The sequence below is a fragment of the Nannospalax galili genome, unplaced genomic scaffold, assembly GCF_000622305.1.
Source record: "Nannospalax galili isolate Female #2095 unplaced genomic scaffold, S.galili_v1.0 scaffold1250, whole genome shotgun sequence".
Classification (NCBI taxonomy): domain Eukaryota; kingdom Metazoa; phylum Chordata; class Mammalia; order Rodentia; family Spalacidae; genus Nannospalax; species Nannospalax galili.
Genome location: NW_008328704.1, coordinates 432,631 through 451,346, shown reverse-complemented (window position 1 = coordinate 451,346; position 18,716 = coordinate 432,631). Strand labels below are relative to the sequence as shown.

The 18,716-nt window shown below is 55.4% G+C and overlaps 3 protein-coding genes across 7 annotated transcripts in view; all 3 read right to left on the bottom strand.

The window, feature by feature from the left end:
* Pcyt2 (phosphate cytidylyltransferase 2, ethanolamine) overlaps positions 1 to 4,562 on the bottom strand; it is an 8,004-nt gene extending 3,442 nt beyond the window's left edge. For 2 of the 3 annotated variants that reach the window (XM_008828380.3, XM_008828387.2), the window contains exons 1-6: positions 4,386 to 4,562; positions 2,230 to 2,318; positions 1,588 to 1,749; positions 1,084 to 1,150; positions 349 to 433; positions 96 to 140 (exon numbers count right to left, since the gene is read on the bottom strand). In XM_008828380.3, the coding sequence (XP_008826602.1) occupies positions 96 to 140; positions 349 to 433; positions 1,084 to 1,150; positions 1,588 to 1,749; positions 2,230 to 2,318; positions 4,386 to 4,474 (537 nt within the window). In that variant the 5' untranslated portion in view covers positions 4,475 to 4,562. The remainder of the gene's footprint in view (positions 1 to 95; positions 141 to 348; positions 434 to 1,083; positions 1,151 to 1,587; positions 1,750 to 2,229; positions 2,319 to 4,385) is intronic. The other variant, XM_029561137.1, reaches the window with a different exon arrangement.
* A 299-nt stretch (positions 4,563 to 4,861) lies between these two features.
* Positions 4,862 to 11,158, bottom strand: Sirt7 (sirtuin 7). Its single transcript, XM_008828374.3, has 10 exons — positions 10,819 to 11,158; positions 10,616 to 10,753; positions 10,428 to 10,532; positions 8,250 to 8,320; positions 8,088 to 8,160; positions 7,417 to 7,515; positions 7,106 to 7,342; positions 6,887 to 6,967; positions 6,608 to 6,714; positions 4,862 to 5,534 (listed from the first exon to the last, which is right to left on the bottom strand). The coding sequence occupies exons 1-10, from the start codon at positions 11,125 to 11,127 to the stop codon at positions 5,336 to 5,338; spliced, it is 1,419 nt and encodes a 472-aa protein (XP_008826596.2). The 5' UTR covers positions 11,128 to 11,158; the 3' UTR covers positions 4,862 to 5,335.
* A 3,182-nt stretch (positions 11,159 to 14,340) lies between these two features.
* The window catches only part of Mafg (MAF bZIP transcription factor G), a 4,584-nt gene continuing 208 nt past the window's right edge, over positions 14,341 to 18,716 (bottom strand). The window contains exons 1-3 of one of the 3 annotated variants that reach the window (XM_029561122.1): positions 18,481 to 18,696; positions 15,873 to 15,940; positions 14,341 to 15,781 (exon numbers count right to left, since the gene is read on the bottom strand). In XM_029561122.1, coding sequence (XP_029416982.1) covers positions 15,329 to 15,781; positions 15,873 to 15,908 — 489 coding nt within the window. In that variant the 5' untranslated portion in view covers positions 15,909 to 15,940; positions 18,481 to 18,696 and the 3' untranslated portion in view covers positions 14,341 to 15,328. Of the gene's footprint in view, positions 15,782 to 15,872; positions 15,945 to 16,039; positions 18,396 to 18,480; positions 18,697 to 18,716 lie in introns of those variants that run through there. The other 2 variants (XM_029561112.1, XM_029561117.1) reach the window with 2 other exon arrangements.

Here is an 18,716-nt window from a genome sequence, read left to right as displayed (position 1 = left end):
GGGGGGGGGGGGGGGGGGGGGGTACCACATGGTGGCTAGCCAAGCATCAGCTGTACTCCCAGGGCGGCTGGCTTCCACAGCCAAGCTGTACTCACCTTGCCAAAACTGTCCGCATACTCCCGGTACTCGGAGGACATCTCCTGAACACAAGGGCAAGCGGCTAAGGGGCCTTGCCCTCCTGACTGCCAACCCTGGGACTGGCATGCCATGGTCCCAGAGCCCACTGAGGGCATGGTCAGGGACAAGAGGCAGGGTGACCCCAAGGGTGGATGGGAAGTGTGCTCTCCCTCCCCATAGTTGTCCTCGATCCCAGCACCCAAGTCCCAGTCCCTCTTCCTTTGGACTCACCTGGCTGCTGTGGTGGGCCTTGGTCACCAGCAGCATGCGACCCACGAGGTCTGTGGTGGATACACCCTGGGTGCGTTTGCACTCTCTGGGGCAGAGGTAGGGTGGAGGTTTTCATCCAGGACACACTCCTGAGGCGCTGCCATAGGTGGAACCTACCTGAGGGACATGACCCTAACCCTGTCTCCCACAACAGAAAACCAGACTGGAGCAGGGGATAGGGCTCATGTCAGAGACAGGAAGTGATGGGAGAAGAGGTTCACTGAACTGTACGTGGGCAGCAACACCAGGGAGGAGACAGGACACAGCTGGGCATGACACTTCTGGTCCCCATTCTGACACCGTGCCTTCTGGCCTCCCTCACACCCACATCCCGTACTCTGCTGTACATTCTCTGCCAAGGTGAGTCCAGGCTGCACTGGCCCCTGCAGGAACCACTGGCCATAGCAGGTTCTTTAAATTATGGTTAATTAAAGTCAGTTCCCCAGGGGTACCAGCAATACCACAGAGCCCGTGGATGCTGTTTGAAGAATGCTGCTCTTACAAAGCTCTGCCTGGCAGCACAGCCCTGAAGCAGCCCTGGGACTGGCCACACAGAGGGTTACTGGGCCTATCCCCACAAGCCCCTCCCCTCCTGTAGTTCCCAGTCCTGGTGTGGCCCAGATGCTCTTTGCAGGTTACTTCCAAACAGCAGAGGGGGAATAAGGGGACTCCTTGAGCACCACTCCCAGAACCTACCTGTACCTCCCAGCCTGCTTCACTTCCTCGTAGGTATCTTGGCCATCTACCGTCAGCGTGATGTCATCTAGGGGTGATGTGCACACACAGAAAAAGGTCTGTTTTTCTGAGTAGTCATGCTTTATAACTCAGGCTGACCTGGAACGTTTTATCCTCCTGTCTCATCTTCTCCAATATTAGATTATAGGTGTGTGCCATCTGGGCTCACAAACAAGGATTCTTGTTGTTTTGTTTTGGGACAGGGTCTCTCTGTAGGCCAAGCTGACCTCAATCTCACAGAGTTCTGCCTACCTTCGCTGAGATTAAAGATGGGCCACCACTCCCAGCTCATAAACAAGGATTCTTAACTCAGAGGCCCATGGCGACCCAGACCTTTAGTCCCAGCCTGCCCTTGCACTTGTGCTGTTCTTTCTGAGGATGGAATCTACGCTTTCTCACATCTTTGGCGAACCTGTCAGACCTCACCCTTAGCCCAGCCCCCATCTCCAGTCCCTGCCCACTCACTGCCATGAACACAGAAGTCACAGTTGTACTTGTCCAGTGTCTCCAGTGTAGTGACGTAGGGAGCAGCGGGCACCACCTCATCCACCCACTTGATGGCCTGCACCATCTTGTACCTCTCCTCCTGGGTAAACACTGGGGGCCCCTTGTGCTTGGCAATCTCCTCTGGCGCCAGAAAAAAGGACAAAGACAAAACAACAAGTGACATCTAGCTCCAAAGCCCAGTTCTCAGGAGTCTCTGTCTCAGCACTGAGCAGGGACAATCACCACACAGGAGGGGTGCTGTGGTGAGCCTTAGCTCACAGGGCAGTGGCCACTGCACTGTCGTCTAGCCAGCATGCGTGTTCAGGGTGTTTGCTGGATAATAGGGTGGCTTATAATCAAGCAGAATCATTAGTCTCTTCTGGCTTCAGAAGCCAGGGAAGGGGTAGATGGCATAGTTGGAGACTCAGTCTGGTGATAGCACTACTCTCTACAGCAAGGGCCAAGCTGGGTCACTTGCTAAATGCAGTAAGTCACTGCTGTGCTCTAGAGAAGGATGTAGGGGCCATCCTGCCTATGCCCTGGACCTTGAAGGCTTGGTCAGTTGGGGTAGGCCCAGGCAGACTGTGAGGTGATTGGTGGGTACAGTGGCCCACACCTTACCATCAGTATGCACACCGACGATGAGGTAGTCGCCCATGGCCCGGGCCTGGCGCAGCTGGTTGGAGTGACCATAATGTACCATGTCATAGCTGTGAGGACAGACAGGGTGGTCAAGTCCTGTACTGAGGAAGGCTGGAATTCGGGGGCCCTGTGCAGGGGTCTGCTTTGCCCCTTTGGGAAGCCCCCACCAAGAACTGCTTCCCCAGGATCCCTGGGTGTTGAGCTTACAAAGGGAAAAATCAGCTCCCAGTTGTCCATGTCCCCAGATACTGGTCTAACAAGAGTAGCAAGTTCAGGGACAAGGCCTGGTGAGCTTCCATGACAGTCTAGCTCAGTGGGAGATACATGGCCATTTTCTGGTGCCTTGGACTGTCTCTGCTCTGTTGCTATGGGCAAATATTTCAAGCTACTGCTTTTTCTTTGCTGTTGCTTGAGATAGGACCTTTTTTCTTTTTTTTGAGACAGGGTCTCCCAGTAGCCCCAGCTAGCCTGGAACTCATTCTGTAGACCAGGCTGGTCTCGAACTCACAGAGATCCACCTGCCCCTGCCTCCCGAGTGCTGGGATTAAAGGTGTGAGCCACCACGCCTGGCAAGATAGGTCCTTTTATAGCCCAGGCCAGCCTCAAACTCACGGAGCAGTCAAGAAATGACCATGAATATCCTGACTGTTGCTTTACCTGCTGGGATTACACCAGACCCATCTATTCAGTACTAGAGATTAAACACAGGGCTAGGAAAATACCAACTGAGCTACATCTCTATACCAGGAGAAGAGCTTGTCCAGGACTTGAACCTGGGACCTTTTGCAACCCAAGGAAGAATGATCCCCTAGATCAATGATCCACATTCAACCTTTAAAATAAGGTAACAAGCTGGGCGTGGTGGCGCACACCTTTAATCCCAGCACTCGGGAGGCAGAGGCAGGCGGATCTCTGTGAGTTAGAGACCAGCCTGGTCTTCATGGTGAATCCAGGACAGCTGGGGCTACAGGGAAACCCTGTCTCAAAAAGACTAAAAAAAAAAAAAAAAAAGTTAACAGTTCAGAGTTGGGAGTAGATTCTTTTCTACCCTGAGGCAGAGGCAAGTGGGCAGTCCTTGGAGCCAACATAAAACAAAAAATCTAAAGAACGAGGGCCTGGGAATCCCTGGAATCCCCAGCTTTGAAATGCAGTTGCCTGTCCCCATGGCCTGGCTTAGTTCTCTGGGTGAATGAGTGCCAGTCATTTGGTTCTGAAGTTTTTATCCTCAAATCTAGGTCTGGCCATGAGTTTGATGTCCAAGTCAAGGCTACCCCTCAGAGCCCTGCATCAGGCTGGGCCTGAGGGTGCTCCACAGGCCCACTGTTGGGTGACAGACTTTGCATTTTCCAGAGCGCCCCACCAGTTTGTGCGGTCATCATCACCTTTGAGCAGCCCTGCATTGTCACCACAATTCAGGGGTCCCATCAGTCAAGCCTGGTAGGTTCAGACACAGGCTAAAGTCTGGGCCAGCCCGTTTCCCCACTAGACAGGCCGGGCAGGACCAGGAGTCAGAGGCTGGGTCATGGGCACAGAACAGGAAAGGAGTGTGCCTCTCAGTCCAGGACTGTGGCAGGGCCAAGGTCATAGTCCAGTGCCACGAAGTCAAAGCCTAGTTTCTTCTTTAGGTGACTCAGATGCAAAAGGGGCTGAGGGTGTTCAGTGGAGGAGCACTTGCCTCGAGCGCACCAGGCTGAGTTGCACCCCAAGACCACCAATACAAAAACAAAAAGAACGCTCAGAGTCCTGCCTGCTCCCCCACTCCCTCTGGAGCCTGGTGATGAGTCCCCATCCATCCGGGCACGCACGTGGGAACGCCGGGCGCAGAAGTTCTAGGAACGCCAACATTTCTGCTTGACAGCGCCACTCTTCTGAAAGCAACGTCACCGACTGCCTAGCAGCGAACACATCGCATCCCACCCCGTGACCCCGGGAGCCCCGCGCTCTGCCAGCCTCGGGCCGCATTTCCGGTCCCTCGCGTGCACGCTCCCCTCCGGTGCGCCCGGCTGGCCTCGTGCACCCGCAGCCCCGGGTCCGGGATGGCGGTCCCCGCACGCCCTGGGCGCACGGCGGAGGTGGCAGTCCAGCCAACGGCCGGCACGCGACCCCGCGGTGCCCGGCCGCCACCGCCCACTCACCAGCCGTCACACCACACCCGCACGGCGCGCCTGCCCGCCGGGCCCCGCCGCTCGGCCCCTCCGGCCACCCCGTGCCCGTTCCGGATCATGGCCCCGCAGGCCCTACACGATCCGGCAGCTCCCGGGACTCGAGCTCCGTCGCCCCGCCCTCCTCTCGCGCGTTCTCACGCGGGCCTCACCCGTCCGGCGCGGCCAATGGCGTGCACCGCCCTAAGCCCCGCCCCGCCCCCGCCCCCGAGCCCCGCCGGGCAACGCTCCTGCGCAGTCCCCGGCCCGGGTGGCCAGCGGCCCGTGTCCGACCCCGAGACCCAGGGGCGCTACTCCAGGCCCGGCCCCGGCCGCCCCACTCGGCGGCAGTGCAGCAGGCGCCTACCGTGGCTGGCCTCGAGCACCGGCCAGGATCAGCAATCTGGGGGCCTTAGAGGTCCCGATGGCCCCACAACACTCGGCGTGCGCACGGCACTCATCGGACACAAGGCAGTTAGAGATGTTTAATAAGGTCTGCTCAGAGCCGAGGCTGGCTAGTACCAGCTAGTGCCGCATACCCAACACAGAAAAAGGTTTCTATAAAGTTAACACTTTTTAGTACGAAGTAGTAGAAATCGGGGGCCCTGAGACTAGCCTGGAGAGTGAGGTAAGGCAGGGGTGGGCTCCTCTGCTGGCCAGGCGGGGGAAAGACCCTCTGCTCTCACAGAAAGGCCTTGCTGCCACCTTTGTGGAAGGGTTGATGGGAAGGAGGTGTCCTTGAAGGTCAAGCCCTATGGGGGCAATCACAGCAGTGCAAGGGGCTTCCCACAAGGACAAATGGCTAAAGAAGTCACCCTGAAACGTCACCCCCAAGAGTGTCCCACTACCCCATGGGGGGCACCCTGGCTTTCATGGTGACACTGGCCCCTGAACAAGAGTCACAGCCATCTGCAAAGTGCCAACTGTTCTTCATCAACACTAGCTTATGTAGCTTTCTTCCTTTTCCCACGCTTTGCACAGCCCCTGCCAAACCAGCCCCCTAGAATGGGGACTGAGCTAGGTGGAGCACCCTGGTCTCCCTGTGGGGCTTCCTCTCGGCTTCTGCATAGTGACTTCCGACTGTGGCTGCTTTCTTCACCAGCACGCAGTGGAGTTGCCAGGGAGAAGATGGGGTCTTGCCACCTGTGGAGAAGGAAAGCAGCATCAGGCAGGTCTGAGAGCTTCTGAGCTGCAACCCTCCCAGGCACAGGAAAGCTGTCTAAGCCCACCTGTCATCCTGCCCCTTCCCTCCCTGTGTCTTAGTGTAACTGGGGTTTGGTCGGCAGCAGGAGTAATCTCGGGTGGCAACACAAGGCTAGCACTGGCCCTTGCTGGCCTCTTCAGGGTCTTGTCCACCATTAGCAGCCCTGGCACATAGGGAAGGTAGCACCAGCCCCAACCCAGGGCCCCACCTTGCACTTGTAAGGCTGGAGGCAGGCGGACCAGACCCTCTTCCCCTTCCCAGACTGCATGACAGGGATGAGAGGGAAGACCAGTTGACTAGGGAGGTGTGGCCTACAGACTACACCATGAAGAAATCATGTGTCTGGTTGAGATGTAGAATCACATATCATAAACTTAAGATACAGATAAGCACTGATAAAGAAATGAGCTAAGTTAATGTAAAAAACAAAACAAAACAAAACCAATACAGAACAGGATAGGCCCACGCCACAGAACACCACAAACATAACATACAAGAATTGCCAGGCCCAGAGGTGAAGGGATCCTTAATTTCTTGAACCCTTTGATTAAAAGAAGTTATTGATTTCCCCTATAAGACCCTGAAAATTCACAGAGAAAGAAAGTGTAAACTTTTCACTCAATATACACACCAAATCTAAATTATTACAAATTCTGTTTCAAAGCAGTTTGATTAAGCTTTCCCCAAAAACGCCAACTCCCAAAACCAAGGACACAGATTCTGTCTGAGCAGGGTTGCAGAGTCCTCATCCCCTGTGGATTTCCACTGAGGTGAAAAAGGTGTGTGGGGAAGCGTCCTGTAGAACACACTGGCAGACCCTTTCCCTACAGGGATTCTGGGCTCCACACCAGCCGGGGCAGAACTGTGTACACATGTGGCCGAGCCTGACCTCAGCCAGTCCTTCTGGAGGCTACCACACCTGAGAGCTTCCTCCAGGCTTGGTTCACAAAAGACAGACACAGCCCATCACACAGAAGGGCAGAAATGGGGGGGTCATGCTGCACCCACTCACCTATTGTAGAGGGGGATCTCCAGGCCCAGCTCATCCATGAGAAGCTGCATTACATCATCACATTTTCCATGAAGTTTCAGAGCAGCCCAGTCATCCTTTGGGGTCCACTGAAGACAAGAGGGAACTGAGGTAACTCCCCACCCTTTTCCTGTCCCCTACACACTGGGGGTCTGAGCTCTCCAGGAACCCACTATCCTGTACAAGACCTCCAGGGTATGTGAATGTGGTCTGTCAGTCTGTCTCTTCTGATCTAAGTCCCAGCTTTGGCACCTGTGTTACCTGCAAGTTCACAATGTAGAGTTTGGGCCGCCGGCTGGGAGGCTTGGTCATGCACCAGAGGCAGGGGTACTTCTTCAGTACCTGTGGGAATGGACGACAACACACACACATAAAGGAGGACACTGAAGACGGCAAATCTAATGCCCAGGAACGGCTCTGGGCCGGCAGGCTGGCAATATACCCAACACACAATGCATTCACGGTGTCATCAGCACATACCTTCAAGCTGGACCCTAAACACAGGATTGTGTCTGCTTTGCTAGCAGCCTCAGTCGCTGCCTCCCAGTTCAGAGGCTGCCCCAACGTCCCCCTCTCCCCAAAATGCACAATGGTGTCTCTGAGCTGAGTTCCACACTTATGGCAGGTCCGGCCGGTATGGTGTCGGTGGAGGGCAGTACGCTCTGTCACGTCAAACACTCGCACATATTCCCTGTTAGGGATGCAGGAGGTGCAGACCTGAGGATGAGATGGCAGAGTGAGTGAGTGGAGGCCTGTCCCCAGGGCCCGGGTGTCCCCCTGGTACTGCTCACTTCGATATACATGTTCCCGTGGAGCTCTGAGATGGCAGTGCGTGGCAGGCCGCTGCGCAGGTGGAGCCCATCACAGTTCTGAGACACCACATGCTGCACCTGGACAGGCAGAACATGGTGGCAGTCACAAGAGGGATGGGGAAGCACTCTGTAGCACTGAAATTGCCGAGTCCAGTATGGCCAAGGGTTCCTAAGATAAGGACCCAGGAGGGCCCTGTGGTAGGGAGGAGCTGTGTGCTCCCTTACCAGCTCTGACGCACTGGGAACCAGCAGGAGGGCAAAGCATCCCTGCAAGTCTGGGGAGCAGCTTGGGATGATGGTAAGGGGAGGGCAGGCATGGCTACCTGCCTCCCACCGATCACCTGGTGGTTCACTGTTTCTGGTTCCCCGAGAGCCCAGGAAGATCCCCTTCCCAACCTGAAGATGCTCAGATCATCTTTGGTGGTTTCTGACAAACCTCCCCTGTAGCTAGGAGGTTATCTAAGGCCCCTGAAGCAATACAAAAGAAGCTGGAGGGGAAGCAAGAGGCTGGCCCTCAAGGGTACAGTTCAGGGCAGGGGTGCCCATTCTCCTTGGAGAGGAAGCACAGCAAGGTCAGACAGGAGTCCAACCTTCTGGGAGGTGTTTATCATAGGGCTGGTTGGGAGGTGGGAGTAGCTCTGGGCTCTTACCAGCTTTTGCTCATGCAAACGGGTGATGCTCATGTGGGTGAGGGTAGGCTCTGCTTCACTTAAGTCTGCAGCGCTGTATGACAGAAAACACAGGTGGAAGAGCTTCGAGTCAGGCAGGTGCGGCGACTCTTGCTCACCACGAAGAAGCTGTGAGATACTCACCTCACGCTTCTCCCTTTCTGCAGCAGTGTCCACACTCCATTTGGGCCCCGGTAATCTGGTATAGAAGCTGCCTGCACATTCAGATGAAAAGTGCATGAAGGGACTCAGCATGGGAAATGCAGCACTCCTCCAAACAGGGCATGTCACAGTCCAGGTCCACCGACACACTAGTGTGTTCCATGCAATGCTGACCCCCAAGTGTAACGTACCCCAGTGTCGCTCTTTCCCTCTAATTTCCCCTTCCTGTCTGACCCAGCTCATCCTTCCAGACCCCACAAGCCCTGTTCCTCTTCAGGGGCCTCTCCAGTACTGAGCAGAAACCTGGGCTCTGTGGTCACATCTGTTTCCCACACTGAAGGGGAGAATCGGTCAGGTTCATCAGTATCCCTGGGACCAGGCCTAATGCTGAAGTGATGTTAAGTAAATGGTGAGCCCCTGGGGGTGAGGTGGGCACTCCCCTATCCAAAGACTTCTATCTTGAAGCTCTGAATAGTTCTCACTAATGTATACAAAACAACTTCTACAGATGAGACAAGTGTTAGCTAACTTTACAAAACACACAGAAAGCATCTAGATCCAGAAGTCTTGGGATCCTGTTGGAGGAAGTCTGGGATCCTCACTGCTGCTTAAGCTTAGAGCGGTGCCCACCCCAACCAGTTCTGCCACATTCAGGAAGCGAACCTTAAACAGTCCTCACCTCAAACTGACAAGCTGCACGTGGTACTTAGTTGTCACTGACATCACTATTGTAAAGTCTTGACTGGCTATGGAGGGCTGGGCCCCAAATGCTTATGTCCGACGACTTTATGTCAGAACAGCAAATTCCTTACATGGCTACTGGGACTTTGCTGTCTGTCTGGAGTGTTTCCCACCCCCACCTTTCCCTGTAGGACCCTATCTCTGACACCACACCAGCAGCAAGTCCACCAGGATGGGCTTCCCAGGTCTGGGGGACTGTGTATGCCAGAGTCAGCTTTGCATTATGCTTGTTTACTCATGTCTGGTGGCTATTATGTAAGGCTCCTTTGTGTGTGTATGTTTGTATACATATTTCCATGTGTGCGGTGTGGGTGTGCATATGCACTTGTGAGCCCATGCACAGGGAGGCAAAAGATCTAGTGTCTTCCTGAATCACTCTCCACTTTTTAAAGAAAGACATTTATTTATTGGGGCGGGTGTGTGTGTGTGTGTGTGCACGTGCACGCACTCATGCCACAGCACACACGTGGAGGGGGTCAGAAGGCAACTTTCAGGAGTTGGTTTCTCTCCTACCATGTGTGTTCTGAAGCTTAAACCCAGGTCATCAGGCTTGGCAGTGAGCACCTGTTTACCCACTGCCCCACCTTACTGAGTTAAGGTCTTTCACTGAACTTGGTTGACTAGATAACACCAAGCTCCAGGTATCCCCCATCTTGTCTCCCCAGTGCTGGGATTACAGATGTGTACTGCACCTGGGTTTTCTCACATGGGTTCTGGGAGACCGAACTCAGTTCCTTGTTTATAGCAATGAGGCATCTCCCCTGACCATTTGAGTTTGAGGGTAGCAGGCAGCTGGTATTCATCTGTTGGCCTACACATACCACACACCCCACAATCCCCCCTAATTATACGTCAGTCACTTTCAAAGCTAGACACGTCCCTTAGCGCATTCCCTCTCAGTACCTGCTGTACTGTGAGACTTAATGTCTTACCTTTTTTTCTTCAACCTTAGCCCAGGCTGGTCTCAAACTTTTTGTCTGTTTGACACAAGATCTCCCTTTAGTTTCAGCTGGCCTGGAACTTGCTATGTAGACAAGGCTGGCCTCATCTCACAGAGACCCACCTGCCACTGCCTCCCAGTGCTGGGATTAAAGGGCTATGCCACCACATCGCGGCTAGCCTCAAACTCTTGATCCCCCTCATCAGTGTTCACTTCCTGAGCTCTTGGTGACATCTGGGACACCACAGTTGGCTTGTCTGGCCTTCTATTTACCCTTCTTCAAGAAACGGGTCCGGGAGGCAGTCTGGGGCTCAGGTCTGCCCACATCACCTGGGTTCATCAGTGGGCTTTCTTCATGAGAAGGTGCCAGCAGGAGGCCGGCCACTGGGCCCGATGGGACTGAGAAGTTCCCCACCTCCAGCACCTAGCTCGGTCTCGGTCAGCACCCAGGAGGGGGCGCCCTCTGCCGCCGAACCTACCGTGCTGATCCCCGCGCCGGTATACACCACCAAGTGTTTGGCGTTGCGGACGGCTCCGGCCAGCTCCCGCACCTTCCTCCGCAGCTCCTCCGGGTCATCGCACACCTGCGGGAGCCCGGGCTGTCACGCCGCCCCCTGCATCCCCGGCCCCCGGCATCCCCGCCGCACGTCCGGGCACCCGGACTCGCCTCCTCCTGCCGCCGCTTGAGGCCCTCCCGCCGCCGGCTCCGGCCCTGCAGCTCGGTCACCAGGTCCGCGCTCTCGGCCAGCACTCGGCCCTCCTCGGCGCTGCGTTCGGCCGCCGCCTTCCTCAGGATGCGCGACACCTGCGGGCGGGCAGGCGGTGAGCGGCGGCGCGCGCGGGTCGGGCGCGGGGATGGCGGCGGCCTACCTGGCGGAGGCGCTCCCGCTGCTGCTCCTCCCGCAGCCTCCGGACCCGCTCTGCCGCCTTGCGCTCCGAGCGGCTCAGCCCGCCGCCGGCTGCCATCGTTCCCCGGGCCGCGCTTCCGGCTTCCGCTTCCGCCTCGCCCGGCAGCCGCCTGAGCACGCCGCGCCAGCCCCGCCCCTTCCGGCCGGCCCTGCCCACTCGGGCCACGCCACCTCCTGTCCGCTCCTTTCCAAAGAAAACACCTGCCATTCTCTTTAAAAGGCGTTTATTGATCATATACAAAATAAAGAAAACCTTATATATCACAAACATACACTATGTACAGCAATAAATACCTGGGGGGCCAGGCCCAGCGCCGCCCCTCCTGGACAATAATTTAGCAATAAATACTGCGCAGGGCACGGGTGGGCACCAAGACTGCTGCCCGCCGAGTGCAGGCTGCTGAGCGCTCTACACTGGTGCGAACGTCCAGGCCTCACCTCGTAGCCAGATCCCTGATGGCCCTACTCGGGTGCAAAAGCCCGGGTCTCACCTAGCAGCCAGACCCTAGCCCCTCTTCACTTAGATCTTTAAGGATCCACCACCCCATTCCAGGGTACCCGCTACTCACCTCCCCCTGGCTTCAGCCCTGCAGGGCAGGCAGGGGCTGATCAACTCTGCTTGGACACACCTCTCAGCACCAGGAGACCAACAGAGCTGGACACACAGTAGCCCTTGTCCTGTTGCCCTAAGTTGCCAGGAGAAGGCTTTCTGTACCTGCTCCCATTTGGTTAAAGGCTTCAGGAACTAGCAGACAGAAGGGAGGGAAGGCAGGGCTGGGACATGAGGTTGCTGGAGGGGCCAAAAGTCCAACTAGGGTCTTAGAGAACAGGGAATTCTGTCCCTAGAACACTCCACCTCAGACTCCAGAGACAACCATGCTATGGATGCTGCTACTCCAAGGGCAGGGCACAGACACGTGCAGCTGGCCAAGCATGTATAGGACACGCCCAGGACACAGGCCAGAAGCAAGGCCAAGCCATGAACAGCCCTGGCACACCCCTGCCTCTGGTGTGGTACTCATTCTGTCTTCTGCTCTCCACAACTGCTCCCTCACCAGCCAGCCAACAAGAAAGGTGGAAAGATGCCAAGCATTATTCGGTGGCTTCTGGGGAAAAAAAATCGTTAATGTGTTGGTTCCCTTTCACCAAACCACAGCCTAAAAAAGTAACTCAGAAGATCCCAGAGCGGAAACAGTGCAGCAGGCTGTGGCTCAGATGTCCCAGCTGTGGATAGACGCTTTGGGCAAATGGCCACATCAGAGAGGGAGGTAGCAGGGACACTGCCTCATCATCTCAAAGCCAGCTGTAGTCTATCAGAACTGCGAACCCTGGCACTGACACCAAGGATACTGCTCATACAGGAGTACACACTGACCTGAAAGCTAGACCAAGAACACCCTGCAGGGAGGCCTGCTGCTGACAGTGAGCCCAGTCCAATTCCACACCCAGCACTAATGGTACAATACCCAGGGTCAGCAGCCAGACACAACAGAGGGAACTCTCAGGTCACACTCTCCAGAGCTGACCATGTGGGTGTGTCCAGGATAGAGTAAGGAAGGAGGTGAGTCAAAGTCAAGGTAGGAGGGAAGTCGCACATTATGGTTTACTTAGCGGAGAAGTTTGGGCAACCTGGCTTTGGCCAAAGTCCTCCATTTGCTGTGTCAGAAAAGTCGAGAGAACACAACACCCTCACAGCAGGAAAACGGAATTAACAACGATCAGAGACAGTTAACAGTCACACTTGGACAGAGGATCTACTGTCAAGAAATCAAGGTGAAGGGAAATGGAGTGGCACTACAGGGCTGGCGCAGCAGCAAACAGGAATACTCCCCCAAACACAAGAGCACCTGCTGCAAATCCAAAAAACCTGTGAAAAGCATGGCCTTGCCAATTTCAGAAGCTTCTGTAAATCCAAGACCTGCCACTTGTGTTCAGCACATGCCAACCTCAACCTACCTCCTCTTCCTCACCCAAGTCCTCACAGCAGAATGGAGCTACTGTACCTAGAGAGCCATGTTCAGCAACACCCTACCACCCACCCAGGACCAAGGGACACAGAAGGCCTGTCCCTCTCTTCCACTAAACATGGGGCTGATCCATTCCAATTCTGCAGTCACAGCCAGCATCACCAACCCACCTGGATACCAGTGAAAAAACCAAAGGGAGGGATGAGGTCACCGGATATGACTTAGTCAACAGTCCAGATTTCTACTTGCAACAGTCTCAGGCACCAACGCGAGTGTCTTGAGTGCCTTAAGCCAAAGAAGCCACCAAAAGGCCAGGGCTGGCAGATGCCCTCTTCCCAGAGCATTTTATGCTGGGACAAACTGGGTGAAATCCCTGCTGCCCACGAGGTAAAAGCCTGTCAAGACAGTCTGTCCTCTCACCAGCCCACACTTCTGTGCTTTTCAGGGATCTAGGGCCCCCAGAGAAGACACCATCAATGGCAGCAAGAGGCCAAGGGACATGTGACCAGACAGGGATGTAGCCTTTTGCAGGTGGGCATCCGCCTATGAGGAGCTTCCTGAGCCAAGCCTGGAAGGTGGACAGCTGCTACTTGGTAGCTGGGGTGGGAAGGCAGGCTTAGACCCTGCAGAGAAGCACCTCCAAGTCAAACAGCGGATCCCTGGAAGACACAGATCCCAAAGGGAGGCAAAAGGGCCCAGAGCCAAACACTGCTGACAGCGGGGAAGAAACAGACCTGGCCCTGGAGCCAAAGCACTTGTCTGGCAATGGTGGAGGCCTCCAGGCCCTCACAGTGAGGCAAGGAAGAGTGGGTTGCCCCAAGTGGGGCCCCTGACCAATCTACCTGGGAAACAATATCCCATAGCACAGGACTGGCACAGGGGTAGTGGGTGATAGAACTCCTATCCCACAGAGTAGGCCCCTGGGGTGGCCTAGCTGAGCCCCAAATGAAGCCTATAGGAACAAAGCTGAGGCCAGAAGGAAGACAGCCAGGGACAGGTAGGCCACAGCCCTGTAAACACCCACAGTGACTCCTTGGTCCCTGCAATGTCACCACCCAGGGCTAGGGTGGTGGATGTGGAAGCAGCATGGGGGCCCAAGAGAGCTCCCAATTACGTTGCCACCTTCTCAGCCCAAGCCCTAGACCCACACATGAAGCCAAGGCTCAGCGGGACCAAGTGGCAGAGGAATGGGGCAGCTGCAGAAGAGCCCGGGCTGGCAGGCAATTCCCCATCTCTAATGGAGGAGGTACTGCCTGCGACCCCAGCCCAGGTCCAGCAAGCCAGCGAAGCAAAACCACAACCAAATCTAAAAAACAAACACGGAAAACACACAAGGGACAGCCACAGGTCAAAGATCACCAGAAGCACCAGCACTTTACGGCTGCACAAAACCTCACCAGGCACGGACAACACCACGGCACCGGCAAGAGACGGAAGCAGGAAGGGCAAAGGAGTAAGTCACTTTCGGTACAATTGCAAAAGAGATATCAAAGAGGACGGCCTCTGGTGGCTCGTGGCTTGGCTTTTTTTTTTTTTGTCTTTTTTTTTTTAAACTAAGTTTTATAAGCAATGTCTGATAACTCTGTGTATAAAAACTAAACTCCAACAGCCACAGAGCTGTCCCCAAGTTTACAAGAAAGGGATTTTTTTTCCCCCCAAACTAGCAAAGTTTCTATTATACTTTCTTTCCTTTTCCATTTATATGGTCAAATGTTGTTTTTTGTTTTTGTTTTTTAAAGACAATTTTATAAATACTCTGCAGCTCTTTTTCTCTTTAGCTTTTAAACATATAATTTAATAACTTCGTAAAAGGAACTTCTTTTTTAAATAAAGGGCTATATAACCACACAAACAGGTCATGTAAACAGTGACACCGGACCCATCGCAGGACACAGACACACCTTCCACGCACACTCACAACTGGCGATTTGGTCTTATCCAGTGCACTGTGCCAGGCTCCAGCACCATGGTACCTGCCCCAGTGCCCAGGCTGGTGGCCTACCCATCCACAGCCTTCAAGACATACCACTTTTCAGAGCAGAGTGCATCTCTTCCTTCTGCACCAAGCTGAGTGGCCCACGGGCATCTGAAGGGAAAGCCCTCAAGTCCCACTGCAGACTAGCAGCCTGTGGAGCCAGCAGGCCACTGGGGAGAGGAGGGCAGACCTGAAGCCCAGTGCACTTGCACTTGCACGCTTGTCTGTCTCCACAGTGCCCACTCTGGACTCCTAGCCTGCATGGCCTTGGTACAAAGGGTTAGGGGCAACCCAACATCACTGTTGAACTGACTAATCCCAACGTACAAAACACACGCGTGACGACAAGGATGATATCGATGGGGCTCAGCCCACTGCCCCTGGGGTGCAGGTTGTGCTTTGCAGGGAAGGGAGGAGGGGGAGAGGGGAAGGGAGAGGAGAGGAGAAGGAAAGAGGAGAGGGACAAGGCTGCTGACTTTGCCACACACCTAGTGGCCCCTCAAAGACCTGCCTGGCAATTGCACGTGTCCCTACGACCGAGCATCCGTCTTGGACTTTACTATTGTGATGACGCTGGTGGCGGCCACCTTGCCAGGGACCAGAGGCCCCAGGCCAGCGGCAAGGGGACCCCGAGCTGGAGCCACAGGGCTGCGGGCCACGGTCCTGGCGAAGTTCTGCAGAGCCTCATACTTGGAGCGCAGGGCATCGAGCTCCAGCTTCATGCTGGCATTCTCAGAGGCCAGCTTCTCCACCTCCTGCTGGAGCTCCGCCTTCTGCTTCTCCAGCTCCTCCTTCTGTGTCACCCGCTTCACTCGGCAGCTGGCGGCATAGCCACGGTTTTTCAGCGTGCGCCGGCGCTGCTTCAGCTGGATGATCTCCTCCTTGGAGAGGCCCCGCAGGTGCTGGTTGAGTTCACGCACTGACATGGTCACCAGCTCCTCATCGGTCAGGCTGGTGCCATTCTCGCCAGGCTCCCGCTTCACCTGGGACAGCAAAGCACACAGGGTCACAGCAGGAAAGGGATGCCCGCCCCATGACACCCCAACCCCAGCCTCCCCACCCTTACCCACTTACCTTCAAGGCCTTGTTTCCTTTATTGGGGGTCGTCATAACCCGGGGGGAGGGCACAGTGAGCAGGCACTCTGCAAGACACAGAGTAGAGGTGAGGACCCTGCAGGCTTCTTCACACCCAACAGGAGGCCTGCTGCCTGGTGCTCAGCCCCCAAAGCTTTGCCCCTCACCTGACCAGAGGATAGCCCTGGGGCCTTGCCTCTCTTGAGCTGGGCTGCTTCACAGGGCCCTTTCCCTAGAGAGCCAGGTGGGAGGTCAGGGAGATCTGACCGGGTGGGAGAAGAACCGGCTGTGTGGGAGGCAGAAGACAAAGGGGGCAAGGGGAGAGATTAGAAGGACTGGGCTGGGGCAGGGGGAGGGCAAGCCTAGAAGGAAGCGGAGCTTTAAAAATAACCCCAGTGCTGCCCCAGAGCACACTGTTCCTGGCGAGTCACGCTGACTCAGCACATTGCCTCCCTCCCTCCTGGAGCTGTTCTCCAGCTCCTGAGGCCAGCCAACAGTGCCCCAGAGACCTGCTGCTGGGGCCAACAGCAGGTAAGGGTCAGCCAGGGAGCCTATACAAGTGTATTCCAGGGTCCTATCTCCCATAGACATTCTTCCCCTAAGCCAGCCTGGGGCAAAGTCCTTTCTCCCTCCAGGGCTTGGGGGGGCTGCCCCCTACCTATTCTGACAGAAGGTAGACCAGGTTCTAACCATGCTGATGGAGAGTAGCCTCACCTTCGAGGTGGCAGGCAATCCAGCTGGGAGGAGCTGAGCTCAGGCCCCTCCAGGCCTCCCCATCCATCTCCTCTACAGATGGAGTAACCATCCTGTGGCTTGAGTTGCGGCATCCTGTGCCTCTGCCCCACCCGATGGTGTTTCACAAGGGCCCCCACAATTAGCAGAGGGAGAGCACTGTTAGCTAGAAGCTGGCAGAAGCCAGCCCCTCCATGTCACTAACTGGTCTCTGGCTCTGCGCCTAGGCCAGTGACCACAAGGCCAGAGAACAAAAGCAAAGGCTACCTCCTACATGTAGTCAGCTGCCCTTCTGGCACTCAATCCCATTTTCAGCATTCTGATGTCTGGCCAAGGGCATTTTTGTACACCTAGGCTGGGAATCCCCATAGCCCAACCAACACTCACCAGCCCCACTGACAAGGACCAAGCCACGCCCCCCCTTAGAAGTGGGAAATGAGGAAGGAACAGCAGAGGGGCTGCCTGTGAAGTCTCTTCCTGAGGAGGCTATGACACTTTAGGCAACAGCATGCTGTGATACGGACTAGGTGTGGGGGTTGGAGGCTTGTACCCTCCAAAAAGCTAAAGTGTGGGCTAGGAGGGAGAGCACAAGTTCACATCAGAGACCCCAACACTCAGCCTTGCATAGGGAGGTGAAGTAGGCAGGAAGCCAGTGACACTTCTCCAGGGCAGACAAGAAGCATTTCAGAGGCAAAAGCCTTCCAAATCAAAGGGGAAGGAAGGAGGTCAGAAAAAGGGGTCTGAAGGTTCTCAGAGGATTTGGCTCCATGCCCTCACCAGGAGCTTCCCTCAGACTGCTGAGCACAGTGACATTGGTGACTTCCTGAGATCACACAGAAAAGTGCCGTGTGGTGGCTGGGAGCTGAAAAGTGCCTCCTCAACAGATTTCACCTCACAGAAGGCCTGAACTCAGCACAAGTGCAGCCAACTGCCTCCTGATCAAAGGTGTGTGTGTGTGTGTGTGTGTGTGTGTGTGCATGAAAGGGGGGAGGGGCACGTCGCAGCAAAGCCAGTGATTCCAGCCACCTGCCTGCCTTCTGCCAACCTAGAAACACAGTGACTAGGCAAACAGTTTTTTGGGGGTGTGAATCCATATTGAGGGATGGTTCAGAGCACTTTTCAGAGCCCAAGGAAGAAAGGAAGAGGATCAGAGACTGATCAAGACAACTCCCAGGACACTCAGCCATGCTCCAGGTACTGACAGCTATGGATAGCCACAAGGCTGGATGGTGCTCTGGGCCATGCACACAGGCTGACAGGAAGGAAAGGTTTCCGCATCTCCATCCTTTCTCTCTGCGCCTGAGGTCATCCAGCCTGGACATAAGTCCCAAGCAAGACAGTGGCCCTTGCTCCTTAGCCTATAAATCGCAGTTACAGGAGCAGCCTGGACTTTCTAGCACCCAAAACTACCGATATTATTTGAAAATAACTTACAACTTGATGTCCACTGAAGCATGTGACTGCAAAGTTTAAACACCTTGTGGGACCCTGAATTTTCATAGAGCATAAAATCCCACCCCAAATGAAAACATGTGGCACCTACAAGCAGCCTCAGCACTCCGTGCTCAGGGGACACTCCTGAGTGCAAACCACAAGGTCAGCCTAAAGCAGCCCTGAAACCCTGGGCCAGAGAAGCTGTACAGGAGGGTGAGCGTTCAGGAAGCTCCACCACCCGCAGGTCAGTAAACACGTACACAGCCAAGAGAAGGGGGCTCAGCTCACACCACCAGCAGGCTGTCGTTCCCAAGCGACCAGGTTAGACACCTATCGGGCCCCACACACATCTGATGAGGACCACCGTGTGTAACTAGGAAGTGCATTCTTCCACTTCATGCCTTCACCTTCAAACTCGCCGACTGCCTAGACGCAGCCTCACCTCCTGTTACCCATCTCCCGGTGGGGCTGCCTCGGCTTCCTCCAAATCACACACTCCTCCTCCCACGGCTTCCGGGTCTTTTCCGTCCACCCCGGACTCAGCGCGCTGGCCAGGGTCACTCGGAAGGAAAGCCTGCTTCCCAGACGGGCAGGCTCGGCCCACCTAAGCTCCTCCCCTACGCGAACTCCTAGATGTTTCCCAGTTTGGGGAACTGCCCCAGGAATGGGACCAGGGCC